This window comes from Parasteatoda tepidariorum, chromosome 11, assembly GCF_982258835.1.
Source record: "Parasteatoda tepidariorum strain Cologne lab strain chromosome 11, Ptep-v5.0, whole genome shotgun sequence".
Classification (NCBI taxonomy): domain Eukaryota; kingdom Metazoa; phylum Arthropoda; class Arachnida; order Araneae; family Theridiidae; genus Parasteatoda; species Parasteatoda tepidariorum.
In genome coordinates, this window is record NC_141765.1 from 70,137,784 (window position 1) to 70,157,871 (window position 20,088).

A 20,088-nucleotide genomic window follows, 5' to 3' on the forward strand; every position below is an offset into this window, starting at 1 on the left:
TAATATTTTTTCTTTTCTGTGGGCCTTTTTCATGTGCTACCATTAAGGGATACCAGGGAGTGTATTTGACTAGTTTTAGGATGATCCATCTTGTTGGCAGTTATTCCAACTGGTTCTCTGTATAAACTCTATGGATGGTTTCTTGATCTTCATCTAGATTATTAATCTAGAATTAATCTTGTGTAAATTAAAGTACTAAGCAAAATACATGAAAAATAATGACTGTTTGAAAAAAATAATATGATTTTTCCCCCATCTCTCAAAAACTTCATCAACTTTGCGTGGAGATGATGTTCAAGATGATAACCTTGTTAACAATTGTCTTTCTTGTTTGTTAGTTTTATTAGTGAAATAAAAATTTTTAATTTGAAAATCATATTTTTTTTCAAGCATTCATCATTTTGTTATACTGTCTATATATATATTAATTAGCATAATAAATTCAGGTGGGCCAGATTATTTACTAAACTTTCTAGGAAATGTATGTAAATTGATCCACTTGCTCATTAAATATTGATTCAGCCAGTTTGAAAATTCTATGAGCTATTGGTGTTTAAAGTTTATTAGTACTATAGGCCAATACATTTTACTATATATAATATGTATATATTTGAAGTATGCATTATGCTTTCCGAATATGCCTTAAATTAAAAGTCTAAAATTTTTCTCTAGGAAGTATGTTATTCTTTTAACATAGCTTTAAATTTTAATTTCATAGCTTTAAAACTATAACATGAAATTTTATTTTTACTAGGTACATTGATCGCTCTATGTTTATTTTTTAAATTTCAAAAAAGTGACTTCATCCTATGATATTTTTGTTCAAAATGCTAAAAAAATATTATATACAAAATTGAATAAATTAAAATGATGTTTAGGTTGTGGACCAGTCAAATAAATGTGTTATAAAAGTGGAAATTCTGAAAAAAGCATATAATGGATAAAATCAAAATAATATATTTTCTAATAAAATATTTGTGTGATATATTAAAAAATTATTGGTTTTTATTTTTAATTCATACAGTTACATTACATTTTTTAATGTTTTTCACAGATTTCTCTTTTCATGTCACTCTTACTTGAGGACCTGCAGAACATTTTGATTATGTTTTTTTTTACATTTTACTGATTCTATGTAATCAGTGCTTAGATTGACTCCTTGTTCTGCATAGACATTGAGATCATTAAATGCTTCCAGCTTTATAAATGATGTGGAAGATTCTGAATTAGTCCATTCTGAGACATCTTCTGATAAAAAATTGAGTCTAGTAAAAAATGGAGTGTACTTTGTACTTTAATATAAGGAATACATTCTTGGATCAAAAATAAAATCATATTTTAATAAATTTCACCATTAAATAAAATTTATAAGTTGAAGAATGTTTATTTTTTTATTACTTAGAAAATTATTTTATTATGTAGGAATAATTGTTTGGATATTCATATTTATTTAGGAAATTTATATTTATTACTGTTCATTTATTATTCAGGAAAATATTAACTGACAAACTAAATTTACACTACTGTGTTTTCTCAAAACTAGGTGTTTTCAAAGGTGTGGCTATTTATTATTATTATATATATTTATTATTATTTCTTAACATAAAAAGGAAATTTGATTATCATTAAATTTTTTTACATTAAATGTTAATTAAGTCGAGAACTATCAATATGTCAAACAACAACTACGTAGTATATCCTCATGAACTAAAATTTGTTATTTTAGTTTTAATACTTTTATCATTTTATGGTAACTCACTAAAATTTTAATCGTATGTATTGGTTAAAATAAATTATTACTGTATAGCAGACGAACTAGCACCCCCAATTGTAGAACATGTATCAATATTAATATTTTTTTAAAAATAAAACAAAATATTTTGTTTTTATGATATAAATAATCGAAGAAAACCAGATAAATAATAAATAAATATCAGAGAAGTTAAGCAAAAGATGAATTGTATGCCAGTGGTAGAGATGGATATACATATATATTATGTATGTATGTATATTTAAATAAAAAATATGTATATAAATAATTTATAAAAATATATATATATATTTAAATAAAAAAATTCCTACTTTAATTGTCCTGTTAGTTAATTTTTTTGAAATTGTTGTACGTATTCTCAATAAAATTTTATACATTGATTAAAATTAAATATAATCGCGTTATTTATAAGACAGACCCCAATTGTAGGGTATGTACATATGTTTGGAAAACATGTTTTAAAAATTTAACTCATTATTTTTGAAGCAAAATTTAAAAAATTAAATAAAAGATGTATGTAGTATTAACAATTCTTTAAGTAAAGCATTCAATCAATAGTCCGTTGAGGGCCAGGGGATCATGGAGGTTAAGCTGCTACAATGTCGTGACAAACAGCCATAATAGTGACAAAATATTCCAGTACGATGTGACCGCCAGCTATGAATTTTTCGCCAGAAAGGTAATCCCCTTATCAGTTCATCTTTGAACAAGTTTTCAGAGCTCAAACAATGGGCTGGCTGTCTCTTCCCTATTTTCTCCTCTACGGTCTCAATAGATTGGACAGAGAAGCGGTCCAAAGATTGGACCTCTTAATGTTAATTTTTTGTTTTGCTCATTTTGCCATATCTCAAGAACTTCTTGAGTGAATTGAAAAATGTTTGTATGCAATTATAAACTTTGTTTATCCAAAGATAATTTTATGCAAAAAAAAAACTTTTAGTAATTATTTTTTATTATTTTATTTAATAAAAGTTTAAAAAAATTAATTGTAGGGTATACAGTTTTTTGCATCCTTTTAAAGAATGCAATTTTGCATGCCAAAATGCAAAATTTGAGCAAAAAATCAGTCAAATAGGTAGTTCCTGAGAAATTGAATTTTAAAAATTCGACTCTTTTAATCAAAAGTTATACAGTGTGGTCCGTTTATTTTCTTTTTTTGTGTGTGCACTGTACACAATTGTTTTTGTGCATTGCTCGAAAGTGAGCAGTTTGCATAGTAAGTCTGCATTTATTGAACCACGAGGAACCTTTTGTTGGTAAATGTTTCGAGCAACAATAGTGAGCCTTTCCGTATTCATTGGGCAGTGTTTTTGAAAGTTTGAATCCTAATGCAAAGCTAAGTATTTAAGAAAGTACCACTGTTTCTAGCAAGTAGTTGAAATCTTTGATACTTGCCTTTTTGATCTATTTCTTGATGCATAAGATCTTGCATAAATTGTTGTCTCCCTTCTTCATTCTGTAATTACTGCCTTTATATATGCTGCCTTTTGCTCTGGAGTCATATTTAAGTGTGTAGCTAACAAAACAAGATAAGCTTTCATTGTAATGTTGTATGCGACCTATAAACTTGTTCCTGTTCTCTAGTTTCGATGATGACTTTAAGTGAAAAAAACTAAAAGTTCGTCGAAAAAACTACTATACTGCTACTAATATAACAGAAGTTCTTCAAAAATCAAAATTTTCAAATTCCAATGTTTAATTTTTTATTTTTTTTCGTCATGTTTTGTTGAATGTGGAATATTATTTAATATTACATTAGAACTAACTTTTCTATTTTTCCTTTCTTCTTGTAGTTGTAGTTATTGTTTTTTTCATTTCAGTTTTTTTAAGAATATTGTTATATGGTCTAAATATTTTCTAAAAGTCATTTTGTATTGACTGAAAGAAGACAAGATCTTCTTTATTCACTTTTCTGCAATAGCAGGCTATATATAAAATGTTGATTTTTTTTCTATATATTTTACCTTTATGTAATATAATATGCAGATTTTCAATTAAGGGGTACATCTCGTAATATTGCATTGTTGTCAAGAAGTTTTAAAAAATTTGCACAAGCTTTTTGTTTTCTTCTTATTTGAATATTGAATTTTACATAAAATTCCTTTACTTCTGAAAAGATTAGTTTTGAGGATACTTATTATCATGGCCTTAGTTAATCTGGGGCTAGTAGTTTTTGAAGCATAACAAATTACCTTTCTACCATGACCAAAAATATTTGCATATTGTTTAGCATATGTAGAGGCACTGTGTCAAAATCCTAATCAAAAGTAAAGTAAACGAAATAAAAAAGAAATTAGTTTTGACCAAAATTCAAAATTAGTTATCTGTTATAAAAATAGACTTTCTCGTCAAACCAAATGTAGAATATTTATTTAAATCGTAAGTAGAAAATCACTTGAAACCATAAGTATAAAATTTGATCAAACCAAAAGCATAAAGGTTAGAAATCAGCTCAAATGAATTGCGAAAATTATTTGAGAATTATGTTCACAAGGTGAAGCAAACTGCATAATAAACTAATTTAAAAATTAGTTTAAAAAAAATTGAAATTTCTCAGTTAAAACAAAAAGGAAATGTATTTGTATATATGTTTAAATTACAGTCACTTGTCAGTGTTATCTTTAACAATAATTTTATTTGATTTTAATTAATGTAAATGCTGCTTTAGAAACTGGATAACATTATAATTATATTGATACTTATAATGCTTATTTTTAGAAAATTTTAAATTATTTTTTTTAATGAAATATATAAGTAACTGAGTATGAAAAATACTATACTTAGGGATTTTTTTAAAAGAAAACTGGAATTTTGATGTTGCTGTGAACCCTCTAAAATTGTTTAGAAAATGGATAACTTGATATGTCAAAGTACTAGTATTAGCATCCTATGACGCTAATCACTTTCTATACCCTTAAAACATGCCATATTTTCTAAATTATTGTATAAAATGGTGTAAATAGTCAATATAGTCAAAGTGGCTTCTCGAGTTTCCGTTATGATGCTGTAAGCCCTACATGCAGTCATGGCATAAGGTGAAATATACTCTGTCTATAACCTTGATGCAAGAGGATGCCAAAACTCATACAATTAATTTCATGTAACAGGCCTACATATCTTAACCTGAATTTTATGACAGCTTACTTATAAGTGTTAATGATTTCTCCCCTTTTCTAAATCGTAAAATTTAATTTGTACCAAAGAAATTGAACAATCTATACAACTTAAAATGTGTAAAATGGGAATAATAATAACAATAAATTTTTTCGTTTGTCATTTGTTGTTGTCTGCCATTAAGACTGAGGAGGTGAGATTGTTCTTGTTTTCTAGTGGTGCTATATATGGTCAAGGATTCAACTTCTGTCACACCCATATGCCACACCCGATTATAGGATGGACCCATTCATACAGCCATTCATTCATCCACAGATCTTAATTTTGATCTGAACCAGAGAATGATAAATCTCCAATTCAGTACCCCCTGAGATTTGTTATGGGAACATGGTGGACTTTGAGACCCGACAGATTTAAAGTGCACCAGTCACCATTTCCTACACGGAGAATCTTCAGCCGGTCGAATTCGAACTCCAGTTCTCTCGCTTTTTCCCTTTATTTTAGTGAAATGAGTTTTTTTTTTTAGCAATGAGCACCATCCTCTCTTATAAATTTAAAAGTAGTCTGATTTTTAAGTTTATGCACTGAAACTGATTCCATTTTGTGAGGATATATTTTTTTGAATGATGAGCTAAAATCAATTTAAATACTTGGACAGTTAAGACTCTTTATTTATAATATCTATGACACAATTACAATATTGCACAAACAATAAGATTCACTGAATATTCTCACTGGTTTTTCATAATTTCACAAATCACGTTTCATGCATAATATATATTAATATTTAACATACAGTAAAAAAAAAAAAAAACATAATTTTATATACAAAATCACAGAACAACTTTGGCTGCCATGCTTACAAAATTTTACCGTTACAACATTCAACATCTCAATAAAACAAAAAATATTAAATAAATCGTTATGAAGACATTTAGAGCTAATTTTCACATGTATAGCTTTAGTATGTAGGACAATATTAAGAATGTTTTACATTGATTTTTTCTTCTTTTTTTGTTTTGTTTTTGTTCACTCACTTTGTTTTAAACAAAGACACATAATGTTTTAAACAGTAAAACTATAAAATCATTTTTTCCCTGGACAGGGAAGTCTTTTCAACTCTTTTAGAAATTTAATGGATTTTTTCGTTAAATTTCTTGTTATTATGAAACCATGTTGTTGTTTGAATGCATTTGTTGTTATAAAATGCCCCGTTTTTATTGTTCTGAAATCACTTTTTCATTGTTTTGAATTATTATGAAATCAAACATTTCTTTTTCTTATACTATTTTAAATTATATTCATTGTTTTAATTTCTTCTAACTTTTTAAGATAATATTTGTTGTATTTTGAAAAGCATTATTAAATCACATTTGTATTTTTTAATTCTGTTAACATATATATTATTCATACTTACAACACAAAATTTATTATATAGTATTTAATAACATGAATAATATGCATATAGTTATAGAAAAATTGAATAATATTTATCAATTTTATTATTATTATTTATGTTCTACCATATATAATATTTATAATTGCTAATTTAACTATAGTAATATATTATTTATGAATTTTTATTTTGGATTTTATCTTTTATGAACTTTAAATGCCAATTTTTATTACACTTCTTTACACTTGTACAGATTTTGGATATTTTTACTCTCCTTTCTCCGATTAAAAACTTATCTGCAAAAATTTATTTGAACTTAAGTGTTGGAATTCTGCTTTGATGTATACATAACTACTTGAACAAGTTGTGCAAAATATTTCAGACATTAACTATTGATCATAAGATATATGATTCTATAATACAAACATTAATATTTATGTGAAAAATTAGGAATAAAATTTATATTTCTTTATAAAAAGAAAAAATAGGTTTGCACACTTTAATCTAATTTAATACCAAAAGTTTTAAAATTTCTTTTGAAACCATTTGTTTTTTGTTACACTGATATTTAAAATTTTTTTTTTTTTAAACTTTGCGATGCTTTTTAAATCATTTTTCAGTGTGCATGTGCTCATGATTTGATTATGATCAACATGATTCTTACTATCAGAATCAAACCTTCTTGGTATCTGCTTTTCCAAACGACACTTTTATCTGCCCAATTTCTTTAAATTTTCTCTCTAAAGAAAAACACGAAGTTCACTGACAAATATAAAGGGTTGGGTTTGTTTTTAGAACTGTTTTAAAAGCACAATTTTGTTAAATAATATTAAATAACGTTGTGAATTTTATCTTCAGCAAAATGTTCTTTTCAATTTTTTAAAATTATGAATAATATTAAGACTAAGATATTTTTAATTTTTTGAAATACAATTTGTGTAACAAGTCTTGTTATTAATATTACGAACATGGGTTAGATTGATTCTACTTTTCCCACCTGATTTATTTATCTGTTCGCTAATTTATTTGTTTTAGATGAACTAATATTTTGGTACTGATTTTTCTGTTTTATTGTTTGTGTCAAAAATAATTAGAAAAACTTAAAAATTTTTTTTTTTTAATTTTTAATCTCTATTTTATTTAATTGTTTTCATAAATTAGAGAATTCCATTTTTAATTCAGTTTTCTCATGTTCGTTCTTTCTCTACTAAGTCACAAAATTGAAAAATAGAAAAAAATAGTTTTTTTTTTACTTATTATTAGTCAGCTATTTAATAACAATTTCTATAAAAAAGTAAATGAACAAATGAGAACAAAATATCTTAAAGCTATGTGGCTTTGAAGCAACTGTTGGTGTGAAGCAACTGTTGGTGTGAAGCAGCTAAGAGAATTCTATATAAAAATTCTTTAAATAATTACCTTTCAACTTGAATTATTTAGTTATTGTTGATATTTGAAATTTGATTAAATTTGAAAAATGAGTTGAATACTATAAATTTTCTTTAACCCCTTCTGTGTCGGATTTTTTCCTCGAATTTCCGACCCCCCCCCCCAAAAAAAAGTTTTTATTGCTGAAAATAAATATATGTTCTATCCTCACTTGGAAAATACAAAATATTTTTGCCAGCAAGCAGTTTTTTGCATGACCTACTGGTAGTGAAATATGTGATGTCCCATTCACTGATCTCCAGTTTTCCCTGCAATGCACCCAAGTTTTATCTTAAAAAATTACACTGTGATAACACATATTTATTAACTTTATAGCATTAAGGTGCTTAAGATAAATATCTGTATAAATTAATTATTAAAATTAAGTGAAAAATATTTTAGAAAATAATTCCAATAATAATGAAACAATTAATAATTAATTAATATTATTTATTAATGAATAATAATTAATTTTAATACTAATGTATAATTTTATCTCTAATGAAAGCGGAATTGCAGAAAGTACGAAATGATTTTGATTTCAATTCAAGGCGGGAAATCTCACTGCGAAAATCGTGAAGAAAGTATAACTAGTTGCACCATCTCTTAGTGACATTCAAAATACAACATTAGCAACATTCAATAGCGGGATTTAAAGAGACGAGTAAGTATCGACGAATTCACTTTCAATGATGTAATTTTTCTCTTCGTCGCATGGCATCCGACGCTGACCATACAGGCACAAAAACGCCGTACGTATGAGATGCGGCACCGACAAAGAAGCGGTTAATATATAAGTAGTGCATAATTTGGGTAATTTTTGAAATAAAGCTCATCTTGTTACATCATGCTAATTTTCATTTATAAAATTTGATCTTATGTGAAAAGAAAGTCCTGACTGACTATTTGTTATTTAATGTAAATATTTATTTATATTAGTGAGTTTTTGCTCTAAATATAATTTAGACTTAGCACCATTCTTATAAATATCTCTCATGAAACAGAAATGTATATTTATAACAAACTATATTAACTATGTCCATGGTAAAATCCGTTCATGATAAAAATACTTGTTAATAAGATTAAACGTAACATGACACCATTTACTATTGATATACTCATGTAAAAGATATTAGTGAAAGTCTATTTGAAAAAATCTGGGAATTATGTGGGAAATTTTATTTAGTATGATTTTTTTAAAATAAAAGTTAATTAAGGTAAATAAAGGCTAAAAGTTTGAGACTTATTTTTCTTTTGAAAAATGCCTCTATATGTTAATTTTTATAATTTTTTTTTTTTTTTTGAATTCTTGAATGTATAAAATGTAAAGGCTATCTTATGTTCATCATATACTATTTTTCAACTATAGAACACTCCTTAATGGCGTCCCTTAATATATATTTTTAGAATCCTTATTAATAAAGTTTCATTCTTAGGGGGTGATAATTAATATTTGAGTAAGGAAACGAACTCTAATAAATCATAACTGATGAAGGCGGTACTCAAATCACCGAAACCAGTTTGATTTCCTGATAAAACTTGTAGATGTTTTTAATAATAGCCTCTCTGTTTTCTCTGACAATCAAAGAGGTTTTGACATTTTCAGCCTACTCTTTCTCAGTAGTGGCTTGTTCAAATTTGATTAAGTTTTTGCTATTAATTTTTTCTGCTCCATTTTCTTCATAACAGAAAACAATGTATATTTGATTTGATTTTGTATGACTTTTAATATACTTATTAAATTCTTAAGTATGTTTGCAACATTTAATTTATAATTATCATTGAATATAATCTCCAACTTTCATTTCTTTTTTAGTTCAAAGTACTGAGTGTCTTTATAAACGAAACAACAAAAGGAGAATGGGCGTATAATGAAGTTTTTTTTTACTCTTAATTATTTGTGAAAAATTTCGTAGTTTTCTATAAGTTTTTATTTGTTGTATTTTTTTTGAATTGGAAATAGCTTATTTTATTGGGTGCAATATATTTGTTAGAAAAGGAGAAATTCTAAAAATTTAATAAATAAGTTGACTTTTTAAGTTGGTTAAGATCATGCCTGATTGATTTTTGTAGTTTTTCAGCATTTGTTACAAAAATTCAAACGGAATACTCTTAATAATTTTATCATGAAACTTATTCTAATATTAGCACAGACTTCTTAATTATTTCAATTAATAACAAAAATAAATTTCTCTGATTGTAAAAATGCATAGGAATAGTAATATAATTTAAAAAAGCTCCTTTAGTTACATTGTCAGTAAAATTTTCAAGATAATTTTTTTTAATTTAAACTAATGTAAATATAAGTAGGGTATTAATAATAATAATATTTTTTTTATTTTAAGAAAAAGCATATCTAGATTACAGGGAAAGTCTTTTGTTATGAAACGATTGTAAAGGTAATCAACCTACTATTCAAAAACAGCACTTAAAAGAAAAATAAATATTTTGCTAATACACTAAAACTAATTCATTATAATTCCATTCTCTAATGACTAGATTTACTTTCAATTAAGTACAACTTTTCACAGTACGGTGGTTTGTCAACATAATGTGTTTCTTAAAAACCGTTCATCACATGTTTTACAGTTTACTTAATAGTATTTAAATAAATTAAACATATTTATACACCACACTTTGTTTTATCTAAATCTATGCACATGTTTTATATTTGATTTAAAATATATGATTTGTTTCACATCACAATATAGATAATAAGAAAATTTTCCATGCCCTTGAGTCAGTCTCTTCATCTTAAGGTATGCCATTGGGTGACTAATTTCCTTGGAGATTGTTTCATGGCTTTCCAATGATTAAGAGCCAAACCTTTGACAGAGGAACCAATGACAACTTTCCCGATATGGCGGCTTTTTCTTGCCCTTGATCCGTTAGGAGGAGATGTGGGACTATCTGGAGAAGAAAGAGATTCATCTTGAGGATCACGATGACTAGCAACAACCAGGAAGACAACATGATCGAGTTGTAATGGAGGGACATCAAAGGTTAAGGTTTCATTAAATACGGGATTTGTCGTGGACTGTCTTGAAGTTGTCTTTTTCTTTTTTAGCAGTTTGCCATTATGCATAAGTAAGACTCGAATGAATGGTGCTGTACGAAAGAAAGTATAATCAGTTTCAAAATCCATTTCACAACAAGAAAATAATTTTGTATAAAATATTAATATCAAACAAAACTTTTTTTTTAAAATAGATTTTGAATCATTGAATTTGAATTATTTTTTCTTTTGATACTAATAAAATAATTCCAAGTTATTTCCCGAAAAATTTTGCTACGTAACACAATACAGAATAAATTAACAGCAACCAACGTAATGACGCAATGTGCAAGAAGGAAATATATGCATCTTTCAATAAAGCTGTCCTCAGTACTAAGCTAATGATCAACATGATGATCGAAGGCCGTTTTGGTTATTATTTTGAATCAATTTACAGGGCCGGCCCAATTTAAAATTACTTTCCAACTGCTCTATCCAGAGTAATCCCGTCTTAATTTGTTTGCATTTTGGTATTTTTAAATTTTTTTTCAGCATTTAAAATTTCTTGATTTGCTCCGGGTTTATCTTAGCTAACTTTTATCTAAACTTTAAATTTTGAATAATTAATGCAGGGCTGATTGTGCTCCGGAAAAAATCCGGATTTCCGGAATTTTCGCTAATAGTGATCCGGAAGTTTCCGGAGATCGAAGGTCCAGACTTTTCAAAAAATCATTGATCACGGAAGTTTCCGGAAATCAAATTTTCAAAGGTGGAACTTAAAAACACAGTTTATTTTACTTGTTTGTAAGGAAGATTCAGAGAGATACTTTATAAGCTTATATTCATGATTAATATTCATTTTTTTCCAGTAAATAGTTGTTATAATAATAAACTAAAGAAAGAAAGCCATATTTGTAAATTTTAATTACTTCTCCAGGTCATCATAGGTATGTGTGAAATTTTAAATATATTTTAAGTAAACTAAGAAATATTGAGAAAAAAGAAAAAAACCTTGTTTAAATTTTTTTCTAATTTTTCAATTTAAACTGTTTTTTTTTAACTCAAGAAATTTTCTGGAATTTTGACTTGGGCTCACAATCACCCCTGTTAATGTAATTGAAGCAGAATTTGCAATGAAAAGTTTTTCTTGCGTTATAGCGTCTTTTTAAGTAGTTGTTGGAACAAAATTCTATTTATTAAAAGCACTTTTTAAGAATCCAAATCTAAACCATAAATCAAAATCAATCGTTTTGGTGTTATTTTGACCTTCCACTTATTACAATAAATTTATAATGATACTCTTAGCATTGTTGAAAGTTAGAATATTTTTGTAACCAAAGAAGATCCATCGGAATAAGTTAATAATGAATTTTTTTTAAAAAAAATCTTTATTTAATAATTTAAAAGCTTTATCTAATGTTCATAATTAAAATACAAAATTGTATATGTTTAAAAATGTTTCATAGCTACATACGTACCAAAAGATTCAATTTCATCTGCTGTTATTCTTAGGTTATGTGCCTTGGTCAAAGTAAAAGTCAACCTTTCAGCAGTCGGTAAATAGCTAAGACCAAACAAAATTTCTCCGTGTTCCTGTAAAGTTTGTTATATTTTATTTTTGCAATACTTTTAAAATTTAAATAATTTTACATGAAGGTTGATAAACACTTTCCATTACACCTTTCACAAAAATGTACTTAAAAATAAGATAAAAACAGCCACATTTTTCAAGTGAATAAAACGAAGTAATTGAATTTCGTTTTTGCCTCTTGTAAAACGATAAATGTTGGGAATATCAGATGTTAAAAGATGCTAATTAATAAAGAGATGCGCCTTCCCTTTTTTCGTTTTGGAGGTGCAAAAAAATTAAAATTTTTTTCTTCTCTTTTTCAGTCTACTTAAATTTTTATTTTTCTCAATTTTAGTTTTGTGTATGTTTATTTGTGTATGTTTGTTTATGTAGGAAAGTGGTCAAAATTCTGACCATCAGTAAATTCTAGAAGACGAAAAAATAACGCATTCTGCGTAAAAATAACGCTAGCTAGTAGGAAAGTGGTCGATATTTCCATTGAAAGATTTATAGATTTATGTCAAACGTGACATAATTTACGTGAGATAGAGTTCGAGTGTAAGATTTACATGAAAAGTGTTGTAATTTTCTTGGTTTACGAGAGTTCGATTGCAAGATTTACGTGATAGATGTAAATCTTGTAAAACGTTGCAAACTTTAGACGTATTTGCTTTTAAATTACTGTGCATTTGATAATTACCCTAAATTTTCTATGTATGACTCTCATTATGTTCAATTTCGTAATTTGGATCCAACCCAGAGGACAATGGATCACCTAAAAAAATATTGGGCTATACTTGTCTCCGTTTAGGAGTTGGTCTTTACTTAAGAATCTAACATTTGCTTTGAATTGTGAAGATAACCTAGCACTGTTACCTCGATTGTAACAGACCTAATAATTCAGCTAACAAAAGGGGTATTTTTAGAATCCCCTAGTCGCCAGGTTAACCGTGGGAGGTTTTCTTGGTTTTCCTCTCCATGTTAGGCATATGCTGGTTAATTCCATCAGAAAGTCTTGTATGAAGACTAGTTTGACCCAATGCTTAAGCCAGGAGTTTAAAATGGCAAGGCTACAGTGTTGAACATTGATATAGTCATTAACTGTTCAGTGGCGATTATGAAATAAAATATAATAATTTTGTTTCGTTCGTTTTTTTCTCAACTTTTAAGAACTTTAGTTATTATTCATTATATTGGAATAATAATTTTGGAACATTTTTAGTTGTTTCTCTCCTTTCTCAAAAACTTGTTACAATGTAGGCTATACTGTGCTTCCCATGGTGGTGATGGTTGGATTTTTATATTTCTGGTTGAAAATATCTGATTTTGACGTATGTAATTTTCAGTAATAAAAATTTATTAGGGTTTTATGACTCGTGTCAATAAAAGAATTATGATTGCATGCATATACATTCTTGTATGTAAGAAAAATATGCATACTTCTAACATATTCTAAATTTAGAACATTATTTTACTTTGAAAATGTAATAAAAATCTGTATTTACTTGAGCTTTTCTCACATTAGAATGAATTAATAATCAAGAATAATATACACACAAAGACAAAACTAATTTGTTACCTTTCGTGGTTCCAAGAAATCGAGTGTTTTACAAATTTCTTCTCCATTTTTATCAAAATTTAATGCGCGAAGAGGAATCGTTACTTCTCCTAGCTCTGAATCATTGGCATATTTTTCATCATCAAACGCCGATATTTTTAAAGAATCCTCTTTCAAATCTGCTTTGCTTATATCCATACTGAACTTTTCTTTAAAAATAGGATGCTGCGTCTTTTTCTTGGAACTGGTACGGAATTCATAAATGACAGATGTACTAGGCTTGGACCATCTCTTCCGTCCTTTATCACGGATCAATTGGAGTATTAAGTAAGGATCACATGCACCTCCATAAGATCTTGGTAGTAAATCCTGAGCTTCCTGTTAACATTAAAATATTTGTAAAAATTTAATCTTTCTCGAAATAAACTCTTAATCTTTTGAATAAAGCAGTGGTTCCCAATTGTTTTTGGCAAAGGAACCCTAAATGATCGATTCATAAGCAGCTGTGAATTTATTATAAGAAAATACTGTTATTTAATACTACTACTATTATATAATACTATTTTGAAAATATTAAATATGAAGAGTGAAATATTTTAAAATTATGAATTTCTTCTTCGTGTATGCATATGATGCTAAAATTGAATAAAATAAGCAGACTTAATTATGGTTTTAAAACATTTAATTATGTTTTATAAACGTTGAGGATAGTTATCAGAGAAATTAAGTCTGTATTTTTGAATTTACTTATTTTATTTTGAATTGAAACGTTCAATGAAAAATGCAGATGGAAATTTTTATAAATACTTATCCTTTTCATAATACTATAGTGTTATTGAAATTTATTTTAAATATTGCACTTTTTTTTCAGCGGCATTTACGTAAATAGTTTCATGTAAACAAACCAAAATGTTAAATAAATTATGGATTATTGATTGGATATAATCATAATTATAATTGGTTAAAAAACAACCTAACTCTCGGAACTCTCATTATCCTACCACTGAACCCTAGGGTCTCTGTAAAACATCTTTTGGGAACAAACGGTTTGTATATTGTGAATGTTGTGAAAATTTTGCACAGAAATTTTGGAAGTTAGTTACAAACTTTATCAACAGATGGTGCTATACAGAGTTCTTAAAAAGCACACAATTGCCGTTCCGTAATCCAATCACTGATATTCCAATACCAGAAACACACTTAGTTCAATCGAATATATGTATAAAACTTTTACAGCTATCACAATAAACATACCGTTTGTTTCATTCCTCTATTATCTTTTGTTTATGAGAATTTTAATTTTGAAATCATCCAATATGGGCACCCTGTCGGCATATACGGTGTTCCGTGAAGACCGCCTTTAAGTTGTACTTTTATTAAACTTTTTCATCATCAAGAATCATTGAATGAGTGTAAAGGTGATCATTAGAGACACAATCAGCGTACTGCTTGTGAAGTTTTAGTTTTGTCTAGTGACTCAACACTCACTAGTGATTTGACAGCTTTCGATAGCGTTTTTGTAACTGACTCGTATAAATATAAATTTGCGGGTTCTAATGTTTATACTTTTTTTGTTCGTTCTCGGTATAAATTCTAAACATGTATATTAAAGCTGGATATTGCAAACTCTCCTGTTTTTTTTTAAAAAATTATTAATTACTATGTTAAATAATAAAAAGAAAAGAAATGTGGAGCAAAACTAAATTTCCATTATGGGACGTATGTTGAATTTTGAATTAACATTTAGGTCTTCTGTTGATTTATTTAAGTGAAGCTTTGAGGCAACTCCATTAGTTTTTAATACTTATAACAGCAAAATAAAAAGTATTGGCAGTTGTGCTGATAAGTTTAAAATTTTAAAAATAATTTTAATTATGATATCAGCCTTGAGATCCATTATGTCTAATTCACTGTTAAATGTTCGTTAGTTGCTTTCACAATTTTTTTAAGCAATCATATAATAGCAAAATATGTAAAAATGAGGTGTTCTGAATATTTTTGAGACTTTTTTAAGTTTCATAAAATTTTGATTTTTAGGAATGATTCAAATATTTCTAGCTAGTGAAATTAGCCCCTATTAATTTTCAACATAAAGTCATATTATAGGGAAAAAAATCTTATTATAGAGACTTACGACTTTTTGTTTTTAGAATCGCATATTTCTTTAAAAATGTATTTTAAAATAATATTAACCTTTAGCACCACGATCAGTTTTCCCATATTAGCACCATCAGGCATGCAACACCAGCTACTGAAAGTTACTTGTCCATAATTTGCATCTTGTTCGATATCAGTTATAGGAGCATCAATAGAAGCTTCACTCTAAAAAGAATAATGACTGTTATATATAAGCATTATATTATTCTGCGAAAGATACAAATGAATATGTCTTTAATCTTTTCCATATAACAGTCCGTTACTATGGCAGATGGGATTGTCTTTATACCGACCTTTTCGTTTAAAGCAAATACATAAATTTAAAGTTAAAATAGTAATAAAAAAAAGACTCCACTTTAATAGAGTACAATTTTTTTTGTCTTCATAGTCAATATTAAGTTGTCAAAAAGTGAGGAAGTATGGTTGATTTGTGATCATAAAAAAGGCTTATTTTTTTGAATTGTGCTTGCTGTGTCCCTAAAAACCAGAATTTTTTTTCTGTAAAGCGGAAAATCACTTGGCTCAGGGTTGACTACAGATGTATGCTTTATTTACATAAACAATTAAAATTATAAGATAAAATGATGTTCGATTTTTACTTTTTGTATTTATACCAGGGATAAATAAGAACGCCCTTCATTTTGCTCTTTTTTGTGTAATATTGTTAACTAAAGTAGGAATAAAAAAAAAAAAAAAAAAAAAACCGGATTGCAACAGCTGATGGCTAATAATTTTTAATTCGTTACAAACATACAATTTTAGTATTTTAACATTTTGAAGGTGACTTGGAAACTTCATTACAGTAAACTTCCGGTAACATATCGATATGATGGATCTATCTAGTGAGAGATTAACTATTGAAGTCAGTCCTCTCACACCCGTTTCTCTTCGTTTCTCATCTTGTTCAAGCTTGTTCCCCTTTATCTATTGGTTAACCACGTTCACTTATTGGAATGTGTTTGTCTCCTTATTAACTTCAGTCATTCTGTGTTTTGACACGGAGGAAGGTCGACACTAGAACCATAACTATAATATGTCTATTTTTGTGCTTTTATGTGTGCGTTATTTACGTAGTTTTGCTTCATTCATACGTAGCACAAAATATACCCTTTCTTTTATTATACTATTATTTAAATTATTGTTGCTGGGCCAGGCAAAAAAAAACAATTTTTACACTTGTAGTTGCATTGAACTTGTAAAAAGTTTTTTTTTTGAGAACACTGCATATTTTTAAAAATATTTCATGTAACATTTGTTTTAAAACGTGTTTATGACCGAAATTTAAAATTTTTATATTATTACAAAAATTGCATCGTAATTGACATTTTAAATGACTTGCAACGAAGAGGTATTCTAGTTTATATCTCTTTAAATTTGTAATATTTTTTTAAAACCTGATGCATAAGAAATGTAAATTGTGTTAAATCATTTTTATAGATCATTGGCGTAACACATTTTTTTTTTAACAAAATACATACATATTTTGTAAAAAAATGTGTTAAGCCATTACTTTATTTTGCGCAATAATTGATCCTGCTACTATGCCGGCAAGAAATCTTTTCTCTTTTGTTCTTATTTACCTTGCCAAGAATTCTTTTCTGGCACTGCAGTACTTAAACTATTATAATAGTTTCTAACTATTTTTTAAACATTGACGTGCTTCTGCACGAAAATCATGAAGTTGAAATTGAATATCATAAAAAATATTTTTAAGATAAACATAATTATGTAAATATGATATGTATGATAAAAAAATCAAAATAACGATGATTTATTTTTTGTGCTGTCTACAATAATAACAGCAATAAAAACTTTTACTTTAGTATTCAGTCTTTTTAACTAATACTTCATATTTCATGCATATGATATGTACTACGAACCACCCATAACTATTTTTGAAACGAAATATTTTCCAAATTGGCAGAAGTACAGATTTGGAAACGTGCCAATTAGGTCAACACTTAAGTTTTGGAAAAATGTTCTAACAACTTTCCATTTTCAAATAATTGTTCTTTATTTATTACATATATGAGATCTTAACTAAATTTTTTTATGGTTCACGAGCAGTTTATAGATAATTGTTAAAAGTATTGTTAAAATTCAAAGAAACTTGTAAAATATAACCACAGTTTAGAGATGACTGTCTATGTGCATCGTTACAGAAATATTTTTTTAAACCTGACGGTTCTTATTTCAAAGCTGTTTCTTTTACATTATCGGCTCACAATTAAGACTTCAGAAATTCTTGTTCATAGACTAAATTTAAATTTTGTTTTAAGAACATAATATTTTTGAAATTTGTGCATTAAAATTTCGTAAATCCGTGATTGTAAAGGAAAATTGTAAAACTAAAGGCAATTTCCTGTATACGTTTGTCATAATTTTACATTTACCTTAAATTTGTCATTACAGTACCTTGCATTTGTCATTACAGTACCTTACATTTGTCATAAATTATATTTTTAACTAATTAAAATGTAATATTTTAACAATTTTTCGAGTTAGTTTACAATGCGTAGTTATTTCAGTCAAAAATTTAAGAAATAAATTATAAAATACTAATGTGGTCATTTCAACAAAATTTCTGAATAGTATAAATAATGTCGGATTAACCGAAATAAATTCGATTTTTAAATCAAACAATTATTGGTTATACATACACAGCTACAAATAATTTAATTTAAGCTATAGAACTTAGCATTTCAATTTATAAACCGATTTGTTTTAGTTATGGACCTATGTAAGGTTTTTTATGATCAGAAAAATAAAATAGATAATGTCTTTAAATACGTATTAAATTTAAAGATAATTGCAGAATCATCTTTTGCTTTATAAATAATTATGAAAATAAGTCTTATTATTAAAAAGGCTTAAGTTTAAGTGCTTAAAATTACGTCAGTGAAATTTCGATTTTAAACATATCGTACTATTATATACTGAATATAAAATTCTATAATATATAGCTATTATATAAAATATAAAGTAAACGCAATATTATGTATAATACATGGCTGAAAAAACTTGTCTGAAGTTTAAAACAGGCAAATATTTTGAATCTTGAAAACATAATAAGAATAGAATAAGAATCTCTATAAGAATATCGCCAATTGCCAAAATTTTCAAAATGTGACATATTTTTATGATTTTAAATGGTGAAGTAACCAAACTATTGGAGTAACTTTTAAATATTGAAAAGTTAGATTATAAACAATTTTTATTTACAAAAAACAGTAGCTTTTCTTCATATTGATATTTTGTGTTATTTTCATAATTATAAATAGCGCTGACTAGAGTCGAACGAAATTTAACAGATATCAAATACTATTACGAACTCAATAGTTAGATAAAAATAGCATATTATTTGTCAAAAAAACGATATTCCACGGGATAAAAGCGCTTTAAACAACCTTAAACTTTTATGCATGTACGTCATCATTTCGAAATTTATTTTATATTATTTCTTTCCAATTTAAACAAATATAATGACTTACATAATTTGAAACAGAAGCGTTTCCTTGACTACTGGAAGACATACTACTGTAAGTAGAATCTTCTCTTTTACGGCCATTTTTACCTCCATGAAGAGAATTGTGCTTGCTGTTACTACGAGTAACAGGTGGTCCACATTCCACTGTATATTGTGGTGTTCCACTCAATTTGATGTATGTCCCTTCTTCAAGTCCATCGATATTGCCATACTTGAGTTTTCGTTTTTCTAATAAATAAAAAAAAGATTACTTGTGATTTCTTTATTTATTCTTGTAATTCTATTTATATTGTTAATCATACTGCAGAAATATATTATATTTTTATTAAATTACATTGTTATTAAATTATTTTGTTGCATAATATATTGTAAATTGCTTGTGTTTCTATTTGTTAAAATAAATAGAAATACAAGTAAATGAAAATACAGTAAAAATAAATATTATATCTTAACTTATGTAGGAGTTTTAGTCGTATATTCGGAAGTAATAGCTGATTTGTAAGAGCTGTTATGAAGACTAATATCAGGTTTTACTTAAAAGACGCCATGCATGCAACATGAGAATAGGCTTTCAGAAAATTGGTTGAAATTTAGATACCTTATCATTATAAA

General features: G+C 27.0%; 1 protein-coding gene across 5 annotated transcripts in view; it reads right to left on the reverse strand.

The window, feature by feature from the left end:
- Nucleotides 1-5,535: 5,535 nt before the first annotated feature.
- LOC107453666 (synaptotagmin-5) overlaps nt 5,536-20,088 on the reverse strand; it is an 89,892-nt gene continuing 75,339 nt past the window's right edge. For all 5 annotated transcript variants that reach the window (XM_043040062.3, XM_016070564.4, XM_016070566.4 and 2 more), the window contains 5 exons: nt 19,481-19,704; nt 16,026-16,154; nt 13,854-14,210; nt 12,183-12,297; nt 5,536-10,817 (listed from right to left, as the gene is read on the reverse strand). In XM_043040062.3, the coding sequence (XP_042895996.1) occupies nt 10,459-10,817; nt 12,183-12,297; nt 13,854-14,210; nt 16,026-16,154; nt 19,481-19,704 (1,184 nt within the window). In that variant the 3' untranslated portion in view covers nt 5,536-10,458. The remainder of the gene's footprint in view (nt 10,818-12,182; nt 12,298-13,853; nt 14,211-16,025; nt 16,155-19,480; nt 19,705-20,088) is intronic.